The sequence below is a fragment of the Tachyglossus aculeatus genome, chromosome 2 (assembly GCF_015852505.1).
Source record: "Tachyglossus aculeatus isolate mTacAcu1 chromosome 2, mTacAcu1.pri, whole genome shotgun sequence".
Lineage (NCBI taxonomy): Eukaryota > Metazoa > Chordata > Mammalia > Monotremata > Tachyglossidae > Tachyglossus > Tachyglossus aculeatus.
In genome coordinates this window covers 163,370,413-163,389,627 of record NC_052067.1, presented here as the reverse complement: position 1 = coordinate 163,389,627, position 19,215 = coordinate 163,370,413, and the positions used below count along the sequence as shown (strand labels likewise).

Genomic DNA, 19,215 nt, shown 5'->3' with positions numbered 1-19,215 from the left:
GAAAGTCAGGGAGAGGACAGGGCTTGGGAGGGAAGATAAGGAGCTCTGTCTTGGACATATTGAGTTTTAGATGGTGTGCAGACATCCAGATGGAGATGTCCTGAAGGCAGGAGGAGGAATGAGCCTGGAAGGAGGGAGAGAGAACAGGGGTGGAGATGTAGATTTGGGTGTCATCAGTGTAGAGATGATAGTTGAAGCCATGGGAGTGAATGAGTTCACCAAGGGAGTCAGTATAGACAGAGAACAGAAGGGGACCAAGAACTAACCTTTGAGGAACACCTGCAGTATGGGGATGGGAGGGGGAGGAGGAGCCCATGAAGGAGACTGAGAATGAACGGCCAGAGAGATATGAGGAGAACCAGGAGAGGACAAATTGAGGAACTGAGGCAAAAAGATGTTAAGTGACTTGCCCAAGGTCACGAAACAAATAAGTAGTGGAGCCAGCATTAGAACCAAGGTCCTTCTGATGTCCAGATCCGTGCTTTACTCACAAGCCATGCTACTTCCTGGTCTACAACTCTACTGCTTATGTAGCCAAATTTTATGACTGGCATAGTTCTGCATTGCTGTTAGGAATTTTTGGTTGTGTGTACGATTTCCCTGCCGCAGGCTGAATCACCTCTTTTGTTTTCCATCAGTCAATCAATCATATTTATTGAGAGTTTACAGTGTGCAGAGCAGTCAGTCAACTGTATTTATTGAGCAATTACTGTGTGCAGAGCACTGTAGTACGTGCTTAGGAGACTGCAATATAACAATGTAACAGACAAAATTCCCTGCCCACAATGAGCTTACAGTCTAGAGGGGAGACATGAATTAATATAAATGAGTACACTAAGCATATGATTTCTTTAGACATATCATCAGCCTTTAGGGTCTAGCCGATCACAGTTGACTATTATTTTCACGTATTCTTGGGTTGTGCCTCTAGACCACAGTTATTTGTGTTCAGTAATTTTTGAAGGACTGTTTCTAGGACTGGGAAAAATGCTTGAAGTGTGTCGAGCTGGAATAGTTTCCCAGTGGAGTGAAAGCATAATCAAACACCTCCATCCAGGACTCTTGTTGTCTACTCCAGCGTAGCTGCATAGAATCAATCGTATTTGTCTTATGCTGTCGAGTCTTGTCCGACCCATAGCGACACCATGGGCATGTCGTTCCCAGAATGCCCCACCTCTATCTGCAATCGTTCTAGTAGTGTATCCATTGAGTTTTCTTGATAAAAATCTGGAAGTGGTTTACCACTGCCTCCTTTCATGCAGTAAATGAGTCTCCGCCCTCGACTCTCTCCCATGCCACTGCTGCCCAGCACGGGTGAGTTTTGTCTTGTAGCAAATTGCCTTCCACTCTCTAGCCACTGCCCAATCTAGCAATGGAATGGACAGGCTCTGCTTGACTCTCCCTCCCACAGTCGAGACAGGTAGAGGACTGGAAACTCCAGGTGCGACCCTGAGAGGCAATTGTATTTATTGAGCGCTAAATGTAAGCAGAGCACTGTACTAAGCGCTTGGGAGAGTACAATATAATTGATTTGGTAGACACATTCCCTGCCCACAAACAAGCTGACAGTCTAAAGAATGGGACCAAGCCCATCACACATCCCTGCTTTACTCCAAAGACATTGCAGAATGGGTCAGATGGGTAAGGTTAGAAAGAGATGCCTACATTGGTTTATTGTTCTACAGTAGTATCCATAATTCAGAAAGTATGTCCTGGGTATGAGGTAAATTTTGAATTAAAAAAGAACAATTGAATGCAATTCTTAAAAGCAGTGTTTTAGTGATGCTATTGATCATTATCATCTTCACCATCACAGTATTCAAAATGGATTTAGTCAGCATTTATGGGTACTGTTAAAAGAAAGTATATAAATCTACTCTATTCTATCTATTCTATTCTATTTATTTTATTTTGTTAGTATGTTTGGTATTGTTCTCTGTCTCCCCCTTTTAGACTGTGAGCCCACTGTTGGGTAGGGACTGTCTCTATATGTTGCCAACTTGTACTTCCCAAGCGCTTAGTACAGTGCTCTGCACACAGTAAGCGCTCAATAAATACAATTGATGATGACGATAGGTACCCTTCAGCCCTAATCCCGGCAGCAACATTGTCAAGGGGTTGTCTCTCTTTATTGCTGTATTGTACTTTTCAAGCACTTAGTATGGTGCTCTGCACAGAGTGAGCACTCAATAAATATGATTGAATGAATGAAGGAAGTCGTCTCCACATGATGAATTACAATGAAGGAAAATAAACTTTCAAATAGCACAGTTTACAAGGCATGAGAAGGAAGGAATTCATGAAAACTCATTGTTCTCCCGGCAGACAGTCCTGCAGGTTTGGGAACAAACTGTTCCACTTTAGAGAAAGGACAAGGAAGGAGAATGAGATGCCAAACTGGCCAGATTGAGAATTTCTGAGGTCTTTGTAGAGAAAAGGGGACAGCAACAAAAAGTAGAAATTGGGCCGGCGGGGCATAGAAGAGAACAAATAACGCTAGTCTTTAGGGACGAGATTAGCAAATCAAAATCTGGAAAGGAGATACATTTCATATCCTTAGTTAGTGACAAAATGGCATTCATTGAGTGCTTACTATGTGCAGAGCACTGTACTAAGAAATTGAGAGAGTGCAACATAGGGTTAGTAGATGCAGAAGTGGAAGGTGGGAGGGCAGGGGGTATGCGGAGGAGGAGAGGAGTCTTCTAGACTGTGAGCCCGCTTTTGGGTAAGGACCGTCTCTATATGTTGCCAACTTGTACTTCCCAAGCGCTTAGTACAGTGCTCTGCACACAGTAAGCGCTCAATAAATACGACTGAATGAATGAGAAGCAGTATGGCCTAATTGATAGAGTATGGGCCTGGGAGTCAGAAGGACCTGGGTTGTAATTCTGACTCTGCCACTTGTCTGCTGTGTGACCTTGGGCCAATACTTTAATTTCTCTGTGCCTCAGTTACCTCATTTGTAAAATGAAGATTAAGACTGTGGGTCCCACGTGGGACAGGGACTGTGTCTAACCCGATTGTTTTCCCCTTCTAGACTGTAAACTTGTGAGGGCAGGGAACGTGTCTACCAACTCTGTTAGACTGTACTCTCCCAAGTGCTTAGTACAGTGCTCTGCACACAGTAAGAACTCAATAAATACAGGTGATGGATGGATTGCTTGATTGATGATGTCCCCTGCCCACAAAGAGTTTACAGTCCGGAGGGGGAGACAGACATTATGGTATTTGATAAGTGCTTTCTATGTGCCAGCTACTGTACTAAGAGCAGGGGTGGATATGGGCAAATCGGGTTGGACACAGTCCCTGTCCCCCATGGGGCTCACAGTCTCAATCCCCAAGATACAGATGAGGGAGCCGAGGCCCAGAGAAGTGAAGTTACTTGCCCAAGGTCACACAGCAGACAAATGAGAAGCAGCGTGGCTCAGCTGAAAGAGCCCGGGCTTTGGAGTCAGAGGTCATGGGTTTGAATCCCAGCTCCGCCACTTGTCAGCTGTGTGACTTTGGGCAAGTCACTTAACTTCTCTGGGCCTCAGTTCCCTCAACTGTAAAATGGGGATAAAGACTGTGAGCCCCCCGTGGGACAACCTGATCACCTTGTAACCTCCCCAGTGCTTAGAACAGTGCTTTGCACATAGTAAGCACTTAATAAATGCTATCATTATTATTATTATAAATGGCAAAACTGGGTTTAGAACTACTCCTGACCTTCTGACTCCCAGGCCTGTGCTCAATCAACATTAATATACAGAAATTACAGATGTGTACATTCATGCTGTGGGGCTGATGGTGGGATGCTCACCCCCTCCTACCTCACCTCCCTTCTCTCCTTCTACAGCCCAGCTTGCACCCTCCGCTCCTCTGCCACTAAACTCCTCACTGTACCTTGTTCTCGCCTGTCCCGCCATCGACCCCTGGCCCACGTCCTCCCCGTGGCCTGGAATGCCCTCCCTCCTCACATCCGCCAAGCTAGCTCTCTTCCTCCCTTCAGAGCCCTACTGAGAGCTCACCTCCTCCAGGAAGCCTTCCTGGACTGAGCCCCCTTTTTCCTCTCCTCCTCCCCATCTCCCCTGCCCTACGTCCTTCACCTCCCCACAGCACCTGTATGCTGAGAAGCAGCATGGCTCAGTGGAAAGAGTAGGGGCTTTGGAGTCAGAGGTCATGGGTTCGAATCTCACCCCGTCACATGTCTGTTGTGTGACCTTGGGCAAGTCACTTAATTTCTCTGAGCCTCAGTTACCTCATCTGTAAAATGGGGATGAAGACTGTGAGCCCCACGTGGAATAACTTGATCACCTTGCATCCCCCCAGCGCTTAGAACAGTGCTCTGCACATTGTAAGTGCTTAATAAATGCCATTATTATTATTATTATATGTTTGTACAGATTTATTACTCTATTTACTTGTACATATTTACTATTCTATTTATTTTGTTAATGATGTGTATATAGCTTTATTTTTATTTATTCTGGTGACTCGACACCTGTCCACATGTTTTGTTTTGTTGTCTGTCTCCCCCTTCTAGACTGTGAGCCCGTTGTTGGGTAGGGACCATCTCTATATGTTGCCAAATTGTACTTCCCAAGTGCTTAGTACAGTGCTCTGCACACAGTAAGTGCTCAATAAATACGACTGAATGAATGAATGAATGGATTAAAAAGTACAGATCTTAGTTCCTAGGCCAGCAGCAGGAAGTAGAGGAAAAGAGGGCTTAGTTGGGGAAGGCCTCTTGGAGGAGATAGGGCGTATAGTGTACTGGATAGAGCACAGGCCTGAGAGTCAGAAGGTCACGGGTTCTAATCCCAGCTCTGTCACATGTCTGCTGTGTGACCTTGGGCAAGTCACTTCACTGGGCCTCAGTTACCTCACCTGTAAAATGGGGATTGAGACTGTGAGCCCCAAATGGGACAGGGACTGTGTCCAACTTGATTTGCTTGTTTACACCCCTGTGCTTCATACAGTGCCTGGCGCATAGTAAGCACTTAACAAATACTATAATCATCATCATAAGGCTTTGAAGTTGGGGAATGTAGCTGTTGTACATGAATGAGGAGGGAGTTTCAGGACAGAGGGAGGACGTGGGCAAGAGGTGGGCGAGAAGAGAGATGGGATTAAGGTGCAGTGGGTAGGTTGGTCAAGGACGAGAGAAGTACGCAGGCTAGGTTTTGTAGGAAATCAGCAAGGTAAGATAGGATTGGACGAGCTGATTGAGGGCTTTTAAGTTAATGGCGAGGCGTCTCTGATGCAGAGGTGGATGGGCAACCGCAGGAGGCTCTTGAGAAGTGGAGAGACGTGGGCTGAACTTTTTTTAGAAAAAATAATCCAGGTAGCAGAGGGAAGTAAGGTCAGGCGGAGGAAGAGACAGGAGGCAAGTAAGGCCAGGAGAGGGAAGAGACAGCAGGCTGTGAGATCAGCGAGGAGGCTGATGCAATAATCAAGGTAGGATACGATAAGTCCTGGATCAGTGAGTGCCGTAGCAGTTTGGATGGGAGGAAAGGGCAGATTTTAGTGAAGCTGACAATGTAAAACCAACAGTATGTGGTGACAGATGAACTATATGGATTGAATGAGGGACATGCATTGAGGATAATGCCAAGGTTTGGGGTTGCGAGATAGGGAGGATAAGTTGTCTGTAGTGATGAGAAAGACAAAGCTTGGGTAGGAAGATGAAGAGTTCTGTTTTGGACAGGTTTAGTTTGAGGTGTCGGCAAGACATCCAAGTAGAGATGTCCTGAAGCCAGAACGAAACGTGAGCCTGAAGAGAAGGAGAGTTCAGGGCTGGAGAGGGAGATTTGGGACTCACCTTCTGCAGGGAAATGGTAGTTGAAGCCAAGAGGGCATATGCATTTTCCAAGGAAATGGGTGTAAAAATGGGGAAAGGAAAGGGATCCACAGCTGAAGTTTGAGAGACTTCAACGGTAAGAGGGTGGAAGGCAGAGGAGCCAAAAGGCAAGGACTCAAGAACTACTATTTATTGAGTGCCTTCACTCTGCGGGGTATTATACTAAGGGCTCCGGAAAGTGCAGTTCAGGTAGAAGAAGGATCTTACAATTTAGCTAGACTGTAAACTCGTTGTGGGCAGGGAATGTGTTTACTTATTGTTTTTTTTTTACTCTCCCAAGCACTTAGTACAGTCCTCTGCACACAGTAAGTGCTCAATAAATAGAATTGAATGAATTAGCAAACTAGGTAAAAGGAGAGAGGATTTTATTTATTTTTTCCTTTCTGAAAAAGATTGATATAAGCTCCTTGAGGGCAGGGATCTTGTCACTTATTCTTACCTCTGTACTCTCTGGGGCTCAGTAAATACTGATGCTAAAAACTGAAAAGCTCATTTGGGATGAAAGGGTAGAAAGGCAAAACACAACCAGGGGAAGAAATCAAGGCCACTAAAATCTCCTTGAGGAAAGGGATTGTGTCTGCCAGCTCTACTGTATTATGCTCTCCCAAGCATTTAGTACAGTGCCCTGGACACAGTAGGCTCTTAATAAATATGATGGATGGATTGATGGATAGATAAGTCTCCAAATGTATCTAAATTAGCATACCATATGTTACTGGAGGAAGTTATTGCGAAGCCCTCACTGTTGTTTTGGGAAATTCTTGGTGCACAGAGGAAGTCCCTTAGGGAAGCAGCATGGCCTAATGGAAACAGCATGGGCCTGGGAATCAAAGGATCTGCGTTCTAATCTTAGCTTTGCCAATTGTTTGCTGTGTGAATTTGGGCAACTCACTTAACTTCTCCGTGTCTCAGTTTCCTCAACTGTAAAACTGGGACTAAACACTTCTTCTCCCGCCTATTTAGACTGTGAGCTCCATGTGGGACCGGAACTGTGGCCAACCTGATTAACTTGTACCTACCCCAGCATTTAGAACAGTGCTTGACAAATAGTAAATGCTAAACAAATACCACTAAAAAAAAATCTCCCTAAGGATGGGAGAGAGTACATGCTGGACCTCTCATTTCTAAAGAGGCAAACAGGAAGATTCCTGAAATTACAGACCTTCCAGCTTAGCACTGATACTAGAGGAACTCTGAGAACAAATGATCAAATAATCAACCCTCTCTAGGAGAACAAAATACTAGGAAATAAATAACAGGGCTCTGAAAAGAGCAAACCGGGCTGGAGACATTTCACCTCCATCAATGAGAGAATGATGGAATCAGCCTCCACATGGAAGAGGCCATACAAGCGATCTATCCAGGATCTCAGAAAGGCTTTTATTGCCGTATAATAATAATAATAATAGTAATCATTCTGGTATTTGTTAAGCACAGCGCTTACAACAGTGCTCAGTGCTTAGAACAGTGCTTGGCACATAATAGTATTCAACAAATACTATTATTATTATTATTATTATTATTATTATGTGCCAGGCATGGTACTAAGTGCTGAAGTGGTTACAAGAAAATTGGGTTGGATACAGTTCCTGTCCCACATGTAGGGCTCACAGTGTCAATCCCCATTTTACAGATGAGGGAACTGAGGAGCAGAGAAGTAACATGATTTGTGCACACAGCACACAAGTGGCTGAGCTGGGAGCAGAACCCAGGACCATCTGACTCCCAAGCTCTATTCACTAGGCCACACTGCTTCAGCAATGAGACAACCTCATTGTCTAACTGAGAAAGGATGGGCTTTCCCAAGTACTTTGGAGAGCATCCACAGCTGGTAGGGCACACCGATGCTTGGCTTTAGAGTAGGATTCTAATAACAAGTGATAATTGATTATAATCAATTATTGTGGCATTAGTTAAGCACTTTTTTTTTTTCATGGTATTCATTAACCGCTTACTCTGTGACAGGTAGTGTTCTAAACTCTGGGGTAGATATAAGCTGTCCCACATGGGGCTCACAGTCTTCATCCCCATTTGACAGATGAGGTAACAGAAGCCCAGAAAAGTGAAGTGACTTCTCCCAAGTCACACACTAGACAAGTGGAGCTGGGATTAGAACCCAGGTCCTTCTGACTCCCAGGCCCTTGCTCTATCCACTAGGCCACACTGCTTCTCTATTGGGTGTCAAGCACTGTGTTATGTGCTGGAGTCGACCCAGGATAATCAGGTCAGGCGCAGTCCTCTGTTCCACATGGGGTTCACCATATAAGTAGGAGGGGGAACAGATAAGAAATCCCCATTTTACAGTTGAGGAAATTGGAAATTGAGGCACAGAGAAGTTAAGGGACTTGCCCAAGATCACCCAGCAGGCACATGGTGGAGGCGGGATTAGAACCCAGGCCTCTATTTGCCAGGCTCATGCTCTTTCCATTAGGTCACGCTGTTCTTCTACTAAGATTGATCCTGACAAGAATACAGATAATAATTACTCAGTTTTCTCATTTGTAAAACAGAGGTTAAATATCCGTTTTTCCTTTCTCTTAGACGGTAAGCCCCATGTGGGACAGGGACTGTATATGATCTGTTTGCCTTGTAATCTACCCAGGTGCCTAGTACAGCGTTTAGCACATAGTGTTTAATGAATGCCACAATTATTATTATCATTATTGTTATTATTATTATCACTACTACTACTAAATAAGGCACACATAAGCAGGGAGGACAGGCCCAGGGAGGAATAATCTCAAACAATGTGGCCAATGCAGCGGATGGATCTCTTGGGTGTGTGGCAAACAGGAGAGAAGCAGTGTGGCCTAGTGGCTAGAGCATGGGCCTAGGAGTCAGAAGGACTTGAGTCCTAATCTCAGCTCCACCACTGTGTGCTGTGTGACTTTGGGCAAGTCACTTCACTTCTCTGGGCCTCCGTTACCTCATCTGTTAATTGGGGGTGAAAATCATGAGCCCCGTGAGGGACATGGTCGGTGTACAACCTGTTCAGCTTGAATCTACTCCAGTGCTCCTTAAACACTGGCACATAGTAAGCACTTAAGAAAGACCATTAAAAATGGGAGAGGGGTTGATTTCTTTGAGCTGACTTTGGGAAAATGGAAATTCCCCAAATAGAAATAAAAAAATTAGTGCATTCATCTGAACGGAAACAGTTTGTCCATCTCAATAAATAACAGGATGTCATGAAGGTAAGCTCAGAACTGGCTATCTTACTTGTACTGCTGATGATCTTTTGTGCTTCTGGTTTTCGCCATGAACCTCTCGGCTAATTTTTCTAGGTTGCGGGAATATTCAGTCTCGATTTCTGCTTTTTTGCGGAAGAAATCTTGTAGGTCCTGGAGAAGTTGCACCCTCATCTCAGTCTGCTGCTCCAAACATTTTTGCTGCTCTATCAGCTGAGCTCGAATTTCTAGAGGGACAGAGAAAAGACCAATGGAATCAATGAATATGTATTCATTTAATCTACTAGACCAGTGCTTAGGAGAGGAGGATAGAGTGAGCCCACATGATCCCTGCCCTCCAGAAGCTTTCAATCTAGTTGGGGAGGCAGACACTAAAATAAAAGTTAGAATTTAGAAAACTGACTTTTCTAACATCACAAGATTCAACATAGGTACGCATAGGTACGTCGACTGTAAGCTCATTGTGGGCAGGGAATATGTCTGTTTATTGTTATATTGTACTCTCCCAAGCGCTTAGTACAGTGCTCCACACACAGTAAACACTCAATAAATATGACTGAATGAATGAATCACCTAGAGGAAGAAATACAGATGCTTTTAAGAGATTGTCATGTTTCACATGCATATGCAGAGTCTACTGATTGTCAAATGGATTTAATTTTTATTTTTTATCAAGCAAATTTTCCCTCAACCTAGCCCTGAGCCAGAATGGCAGAGAAATGAACAACATTTTTTCCAGATTTCTAATATCATCACGATCTTGCCAGTTGGCATTCGTCAGCAAAGACTGACATCTGGTAATTTTTATTTAAGACTCACACTGCTGGTTTGTAAAATCCTGTGCTTCAGAGTTGTGGGGATGCCTCTTCTAAATATAGGCTTTGGTTCCTTTCCAAATCATTCATAACTGGGCAATTCTCATAGTTGGACTCTTTTTTGGTATTCATACCATTTCTGTCCGTTTTCACTACCTCTACATTTCACTGAATACGCCCATCTAATCCAGTAACCTCTCTCTGTACATTATGGTGGAGAAAGAATGGTTTGATTTTATATCCTTCTATTTGAATTAATACATTAAGAATAACTGACATTAAGCATGGAACAGTATTTTCAGTTAAGTTTATTTGGCAAAGATAAAACATGTCACGTGAAAATACTTGCACAAGCCGTAAAGAATACAGCATGTATGTTTTGGAAAATACATTTCTGTAACTAATGACAACTGAGTTCTTTTAGTTCAACATTCAAGTTTGGACTCCAAACTTAATAGGTGCTCATATGGAAAAAAAATAAAGAGATTCATTTCCTCATTCTCAACAGAGAGTGAGGGAAAAATTATTCTGGAAGGAATAGACTATCTGTAGCATCTACACTGAGATGTTGTCATTATTTCCTAATTAAGACATATCTGTGCTTTGTGACATTGCCCAGGTCTGGAGGAATCTCTGCCATGATCCATCAGGGCAAATAGGGGCATGGAGGCCAAGGGGAAAATTGGGAAAAAACACATTTGAAGCTTTCACTTCTCTTGAAGCGACAATTCCTGGAAGCTGCGTCTTCAGCTTGAGGATAGGACCCTGGCCTGGAGCCAGAGGCCCTGGGTTCTAATGCCAGCTCTGCCAATTGCTTGTCTCGTGACCTTGGGCAAGTCACTTATCTTCTCTGTGCCTTAGTTCCCCCATCTGTAAAATAGGGGATTAAATACCTGTTCTCCCTCCTCTGCAGTACTTAGGACAGTGCTTGACACATAGTAGGTGCTTAAATCAATCAATGCTACTTATTGAGCACTTACTATGTGAATTTATGGAATTTACTTATTCATTTGTTTATTTATAATGGTATTTGTTGTTCTCCCAAGTGTGTACTATGTGAAAAACACTATTCTAGGCACTTGGGAGAGTAATAATTATAATAATAATAGTAATATATATATTATTATATTATATTATTATTATAATTTTAATAATGAGAATATTTGTTAAGCACTTACTATGTGCCAAGCATTGTTCTAAGCACTGGGAGGGATACAAGGTAAACAGGTTGTCCCACATGGGTCTCACACTCTTAATCCCATTTTACAGATGAGGGAACTGAGGCACAGAGAAGTTAAGTGGCTTGCCCAAAGTCACACAGCTAAGTGGTGAAGCCAGGATTAGAACCCATGACTTCTGACTCCCAAGCCCGTGTTCTTTCCATTGAGCCACACTTTACAACAGATACCACAGTAAATAAATAACTAAATTCCAACCACTTTTCTGGACCCTCTCCCAGATGGTGTTAGTGTTAGTGTTTGACAGAATGATTGTCACTGGGGTTTGAGCCTGTTAGCAGCCCTTGTCTTTCTCTTGGCCAACCCAACTGTCGTTTAAAACTCTGCACACAGTAAGCGCTAATAAATACAATTGAATGAATGAATGAAAACAATGTCATAAGCTAGATCTGTCAAGATCCCTGGTCTGGGAATCAAGAGATCTGGGTTCTAAGTCCACTTCAATCTGTTGCAACTTTCTCCCCCTCCATATCCACCGGACCACCACTCTCTCCACCTTCAAAGCATTATTAAGGTCATACATCTTCCAAGAAGCCTTTACAGAAGCATTGTGGCTCACTGGAAAGAGCCCGGGCTTTCGGGTCAGAGGTCATGGGTTCAAATCCTGGCTCCGCCAATTGTCAGCTGTGTGACTTTGGTCAAGTCACTTAACTTCTCTGGGCCTCAGTGCCCTCATCTGTAAAATGGGGATTAAGACTGTGAGTCCCCCGTGAGATAACCTGATCACCTTGTAACCTCCCCAACGCTTAGAACAGTGCTTTGCACATAGTAGCTGCTTAATAAATGCCATCATTATTATTATTATTGTGTGTCATCTACACACCTGGATCTGTGACCTTTGGACATTTGATATTTGCTCCACCCTCAACCCCACCAAACTTATGTAAATATATTTAAATTATATTTATCATAAATTACTTATTCATTCATTCAATCATATTTATTAAGCATATACCACGTGCACAGCACTGTACTAAGTGCTTGGGAATGTACAATACAATAATAAAGAGTGACAATCCCTGCCCACAACGAGCTCACAGTCTAGGGAAGGGGAGATAGATATTAATACAAATAAACAGACATCAATACAAATAAATAAAATAACAGATATATACATAAGTGCTGTGGGGCTGCGAGAGCAGGGAAGAGCAAAGGGAACAAGTCAGGGAGATGCAGAAGGGAGTGGGAGCTGGTGAAAAATGGGGCTTAGTATGGGAAGGCCTCTTTCATGAGATGTGCCTTCAGTAAGGCTTTGAAGTGGGGAGAGTAATTGTCTGATGGATTTGAGGAGGGAGGGCATTCCAGGCCAGAGGCCAGAGGATGTGGGCCAGGGGTCGGTGACAAGACAGGCGAGATGGAGGCCCAGTGAGAAGGTTAGCACCAGAGAAGTGAAGTGTGCGGACTTGGCTGTAGGAGAAAAGGGAGGTGAGGTAAGAAGGGGCAAGGTGGTGGAGAGCTTTAAAGCCAATGGTGAGGAGATTTTGTTTGACACAGAGGTGGATAGGCAATCACCGGAGATTTTTGAGGAGGAGGGCGACATGTACTAGATTAGTCTTCTAGACTGTGAGCTCGCTGTTGGGTAGGGACTGTCTCTATATGTTGCCAATTTGTACTTCCCAAATGCTTAGCACAGTGCTCTGCACACAGTAAGCGCTCAATAAATATGATTGAATCAATGAATGTATGTCCTGAGCTTTCCTTTAGAAAGATAATCCGGGCAGCAGAGTGAAGTATGGACGGGAGTGGGGAATCAATCAATCAATCAATCAATCGTATTTAGTGAGCACTTACTGTGTGCAGAGCACTGTACTAAGCGCTTGGGAAGTACAAGTTGGCAACATATAGAGACAGTCCCTACCCAACAGTGGGCTCACAGCCTAAAAGGGGGAGACAGAGAACAAAACCAGACATACTAACAAAATAAAATAATAGAATAGATATGTACAAGTAAAATAAATAAATAAATAGAGTAATAAATATGTACAAACATATATACATATATACAGGTGCTGTGGGGAAGGGAAGGAGGTAAGATGGGGGGATGGAGAGGGGGACGAGGGGTAGAGGAAGGAAGGGGCTCAGTCTGGGAAGGCCTCCTGGAGGAGGTGAGCTCTCAGTAGGGCCTTGAAGGGAGGAAGAGAGCTAGCTTGGCGGATGGGCAGAGGGAGGGCGTTCCAGGCCCGGGGGATGACGTGGGCCGGGGGTCGATGGCGGGACAGGCGAGAACGAGGTACGGTGAGGAGATTAGCGGCAGAGGAGCAGAGGGTGCGGGGTGGGCTGTAGAAGGAGAGAAAGGAGGTGAGGTAGGAGGGGGCGAAGTGATGGAGAGCCTTGAAGCCCAGGATGAGGAGTTTCTGCCTGATGCGCAGATTGATTGGTAGCCACTGGAGATTTTTGAGGAGGGGATTAACATGCCCAGAGCATTTCTGGACAAAGACAATCCAGGCAGCAGCATGAAGTATGGATTGAAGTGGGGAGAGACACGAGGATGGGAGATCAGAGAGAAGGCTGATGCAGTAGTCCAGACGGGATAGGATGAGAGTTTGAACGAGCAGGGTAGCGGTATGGATGGAGAAGAAAGGGCGGATCTTGGCAATGTTGCGGAGCTGAGACCGGCAGGTTTTGGTGAAGGCTTGGATGTGAGGGGTGAATGAGAGAGCAGAGTCGAGGATGACACCAAGGTTGCGGGCTTGTGAGATGGGAAGGATGGTAGTGCCGTCAACAGAGATGGGAAAGTCAGGGAGAGGGCAGGGTTTGGGAGGGAAGACAAGGATTTCCATCTTGGACATGTTGAGTTTTAGGTGGCGGGCAGACATCCAGATGGAGATGTCCTGAAGGCAGAAGGAGATGCGAGCTTGGAGAGAGGGGGAGAGAGCAGGGGCAGAGATGTAGATCAGGGTGTCATCAGCGTAGAGATGATAGTTGAAGCTGTTGGAGTGAATGAGGTCACCAAGGGAGTCCGTGTAGATCGAGAACAGAAGGGGACCAAGCACTGAACCTTGGGGAACCCCCACAGTAAGGGGATGGGAGGGGGAGGAGGAGCCTGCAAAAGAGACTGAGAATGAATGACCGGAGAGATAAGAGGAGAACCAGGAGAGGACAGAACCTGTGAAGCCAAGGTCAGATAGCGTATTGAGGAGAAGGGGGTGGTCCACAGTGGCGAAGGCAGCTGAGAGGTTGAGGAGGATTAGGATGGAGTATGAGCCGTTGGATTTGGCAAGCAGGAGGTCATTGGTGACCTTTGAGAGGGCAGTTTCTGTGGAATGTAGGGGACGGAAGCCAGACTGGGGAGGGTCGAGGAGAGAGTTGGTGCTGAGGAATTCGAGGCAGCGCGTGTAGACAACTCGTTCAAGGAGTTTGGAAAGGAATGGCAGGAGGGATATGGGGCGATAACTAGAAGGTGTGGTGGGGTCAAGAGAGGGTTTTTTTAGGAGGGGAGAGACATGGGCATGTTTGAAGGCAGAGGGGAAGGAACCAGTGGAGAGTGATCGGTTGAAGATGGAAGTTAAGGAGGGGATGTTGGAAGGTCAGCAAGGAGGCTGATAATAATAATAATAATAATAATAATAATAATAATAATAATAATAACGATAATAATAATAATAATGGCATTTGTTAAGCACTTACTATGTGCAGAGCACTGTTTTAAGTGCTGGGGGGGATATAAGGTGTTCAAGTTGTCCCACGTGGGGCTCGCAGTCTTAATCCCCATTTTACAGATGAGGGAATTGAGGCTTAGAGAAATTAAGTGACTTGCCCAAGGTCACACAGCAGACATGTGGCGGAGCCAGGATTCAAACCCATGACCTCTGACTCCAAAGCCTGGGCTCTTTCCATTGAGCCACGCTGCTTCATAATCTTTGTGGGATAGGATGAGTGTATTAACTTGGTAGCAGATTGGATGGAGAGGAAAGGGAGGATTTTAGGGAGGTTGTGAAGGTGGGACAAACAGGATGGTGGTGCCGTCTACAGTGATGGGACAGTCTGGGAGAGGACAGGGTTTGGCTGGGATGATAAGGAGCTCTGTTTTGGACATGTTAAGTTTGAGATGACCGGAAGACATACGAGTATTATTATTATTATTATCATTATTACGGTATTTGTTAAGTGCTTACTATGTGCCAGGCACTGTTATAAGCGCTGGGGTAGATACAAGGTAATCAAGTTGTCTCACGTGGGGCTCACATTCTTGTTTCCCATTTTACAGATGAGGTAACTGAGGCACAGAGAAGTAAAGCGACTTGCCTAAGGTCACACAGCAGACAAGTGCCAGAGCTGGGATTAAAACCCAGGACCTTCTGATGCCCAAGCCATCCTCTTTCCACTGAGCCACACTGCTTCTCCTAAGCAGAGATGTCTTGGAGGTAGGAGGAGATGTGAGCCTGGAGAGAGGGAGGGAGATCAGGGGAGGAGAGATAGATTTGGGTATCATCTGCATAGAGACAGTAGTTGAAGCCATGACAGCGAATGAGTTCTCCAAGGGAATGACTAGATGGAGAACAGAAGGGGACCGAGAACTGAACCTTGAGGAACTCCCAAAGTTAGGGGGTGGGAGGCAGAGGAGGAGCCCATAAAGGAGACTTAGAATGAATGGCCAGAGAACCGGGGGAGGAGAACGAGGGGAGGACAGAGTCAGCGAAGTCAAAGTTGGATAACGTTTCCAGGAGAAGGGGGTGGTCCACAGTGCCAAAGGCAGCTGAGAGGTTGAGGAGGATTACGATGGAGTAGAAGCCGTTGGATTTGGCAAGGAGATCATTGGTGACCTTTGAGAGGCCAATTTCAGTGGAGTGAAGGGGAAGGAAGCCAGATTGGAGGGGGTCCAGGAGAGAATTGGAGGAAAGGAATTTGAGACAGTGGGTGTAGATGATTCGTTCAGGGAGTTTGGAGAGAAATGGTAGGAGGGAGATGGGGCGATAACTGGAGAGAGCTGTGGGGTCTAGGGAGGGTTTTTTTGGGATGGGGGAGACATGGACATGTTTGAAAGCAGTGGAGAAAAAGCCACTGGAGAGTGAACAGTTGAAGATGGCTATTGGGAGGGGGCTAGAGTTTTTATAAGGTGAGAAGGAATAGAGTCCGATGTGCAGGTTTGCGGGTTGGGGGAGGGGGGTGGCATTTGAGTGGAGGCAGGACATGGACATGTTTGAGGGTAGCAGGGAAGAAGCCCACTATAGATTGTATCCTCATCGTGGGCAGGGAACGTGAGATTTTACACTCCCAAGTGCTTTGTACAGTGTTCTGAACACAGTTAGCACTCCATAAATAAAATTGTATAATTAAATGAATTCAAGAAGAAAGGTGAAAAATTGGAATGGGGTCGGTGTGATGGCATCTCACCCATTCCATTGCTGGCAACAGCACAGCCAGAGTTCTTCGGAACTAATTTCTGAAACCCATACAGACTCTGCATCACAGTTTGTGTCTTCAGATGCCAACTGGAGAAGCAGCGGTGAGATAATGTTTTATTATTAGATCGCCACCCCCTGGAAATACCTATCCTGAGCTTCTGGGAAGCTAACGATGTCCCACATTACTGAAAGAACCCGTTTTTATTCTGTTTAAGGCCGTGCAATGAGCCACTGTCCATAACTGGTTATAACAATTCACGCAAATATATTTTGTTAAAGAAAAACAGCAATTCATTTGGAAGGAAAAGAAAGGGACCTATTTAATTATGAAAATCCATCCTCAAATTGGTATTAAATAAAATGAACCTAAACAAAATGGCAGGATAATTGTCAGGTTATTTTTCTATTGTTTTGTGGTGGTAAGGATTCACGTAAATATGTCCTGATTGACTCCCATACCCATTGGCCCAGCCAGCTGTTTCAGACATTTAACTCCCTCCTCAAATTCCGCCCGTCTCCCTTGGGAACAGTGTGGGAAGAGGAGCCAGCGGGAGCTTTGAATGGAGACTAAACTATAGACTAGACTCCTCTAGAATGTGAGCTCCTTGTGGTCAGGAAGAGAAGCAGCGTGGCCTAGTGGAAAGAGCACAGCCCTAGGAGTCAGCAGGACCTGGGTTCTAATCCCAGCTCTGCCACTTGTCTGCTGAGTGACCTTGGGTTAGTCACTTCACTTCTCGGTGCCTCAGAGAAGCAGCGTGGCTCAGTGGAGAGAGCCTGGGCTTGGGAGTCAGACATCATGGGTTCTAATCCTGGCTCCACCACGTGTCTACTGTGTGACCTTGGGCAAGTCACTTAACTTCTCTGAGCCTGTTACTTCATCTGTAAAATGGGGATTGAGACTGTGAGCCCCATGTGGGACACACACAGTGTCTACTGTGTGACCTTGGGCAAGTCACTTAACTTCTCTGAGCCTGTTACTTCATCTGTAAAATGGGGATTAAGACTATAAGCCCCATGTGGGACAACCTGATCACCTTGCATCCCCCTCAGCACTTAGAACAGTGCTTCACACATAGTAAGCACTTAACAAATGCCATCATTATTATTATTATTAAAATGGGGATTAAGACTGGAGGCTTTTGTGGGACAGGACTATGTCCAACCTGATTACCTTGTATCTTCCCCAGCACTTAGTACAGTGCCTGGCACATAGTAAGTTCTTAATTCTACAAAACAACACAGAGTTTTGTTGTACTATACTCTCCCAAGCACTTAGTACAGAGCTCTGCACACAGTAAGCACTCAACAAATACACTGATTGGTTGATATTTGAGAGAGCAAAGGCTAATCAGTTAGCCAAGTATAGTTATTATTATTATTATTAATAATAATTACTACGGTATCCTCAACCTAGTGATAATAATAGTTATGGTATCTGTTAAGCGTTTACTTTGTGCCAGGCACTGTACTAAGTGCTGGGGTGGATACAAGCAAATTGGGTTGGACCCAGTCCCTGTCCCACGTAGAGCTCACACTTATTTACAGAGCTTAGAACAGTGCTCAGCACATAGTAAGTGCTTAACAAATACCAATATTATTATTATTATTATTATTATTATTACTGTGTGCAGAGCACTGTACTAGGTGCTTGGGAGAATACAATAGAACAATAAACAGACAGACGTTAATATAATTGCTTTCTGGACCGATATAGTTGGGATTTGGGTTATTTCATTAATCTACTATTGGGTACAAGGATTGAGTCACAAAACCTGGGCATTGGCCACATACAATTCCCTCCTTCATATGCTGATTAACATTTCCTTTGTCATTCATCATGTCTACTAGCACCACTTCCTGCCGAGATAGGGCAATCTCATGATATTCTCCACAAAAGACTTAGCCTTGGAGAGTTTCACTTCCTTCTACTTGAGATATGGAAAACCCATGACAGACCCTGTAATGGATTCTGCACAGTTGAGAGAGGGCATGGGTTTATTTGGTCGACTGCCAGTTATCTGAACTAATTGGGATGGAGACTTGTAGGAGTTTATTAAACTGAATAGATAACCAGACAAAATAGGGTTTGAGTATTTCAAGCATTAGTTATCCCAGGGGCAAGACCTAGTGGAAAGAGGCACTGTTGTACGTGCTGGGGCAGATACAAACTTATCAGGTCAGACACGCAGACCATGTTCCACATGGGGCTCTGGTCTTAATCCTCACTTTACAGATGAGGTAACTGAGTGACAGAGAAGTGAAGTGACTTGCCCAAGGTCAAATGGCAGATAAGTGGCAGAGCTAGCATTAGAACCCAGGACCTTCTGACTCTCAGGCCCATGCTCCTTCCACTAGGCCATGCTGATTTTCTGGCCTTCATTTTGTCATTCATCAGTGAACTGTCTAGGTAAAGGAAGAATTTAGTGACAGCGTTTAGTTCTACCTTGCTGAGTTTATAGATGCATTCCCTACCCACAATGAACTGTCAGTCTAGAGGGAGAGACAGATTTTAATAATAACACCAATTATGGTATTTATTAAGTGCTCACTATGTACCATGCACTCTATTAAGCACTGGGATATCATAATCATTATTATATTAACATAAATAAATCATTTACACTATATCATTTTTAGATGTGTATGAATTACGCTTGGCTTGTGAAATTCCCATGATGCCATGAGACCAGGTGAGGCATCCAATTGGGACACCTGGGTCTTGAGACCACCCTGTAATAAACGCCTCATATCATTGAAGGAGAGGCAACGGCAGAGGTAGGCTGAGCA

General features: G+C 44.6%; 1 protein-coding gene across 2 annotated transcripts in view; it reads right to left on the bottom strand.

Annotated features, from left to right (window-relative positions):
• The window catches only part of SRGAP1 (SLIT-ROBO Rho GTPase activating protein 1), a 333,891-nt gene that overhangs the window by 161,317 nt on the left and 153,359 nt on the right, over window positions 1-19,215 (bottom strand). For both annotated transcript variants that reach the window (XM_038766001.1, XM_038766002.1), the window contains exon 2: window positions 9,062-9,257. In XM_038766001.1, the coding sequence (XP_038621929.1) occupies window positions 9,062-9,257 (196 nt within the window). The remainder of the gene's footprint in view (window positions 1-9,061; window positions 9,258-19,215) is intronic.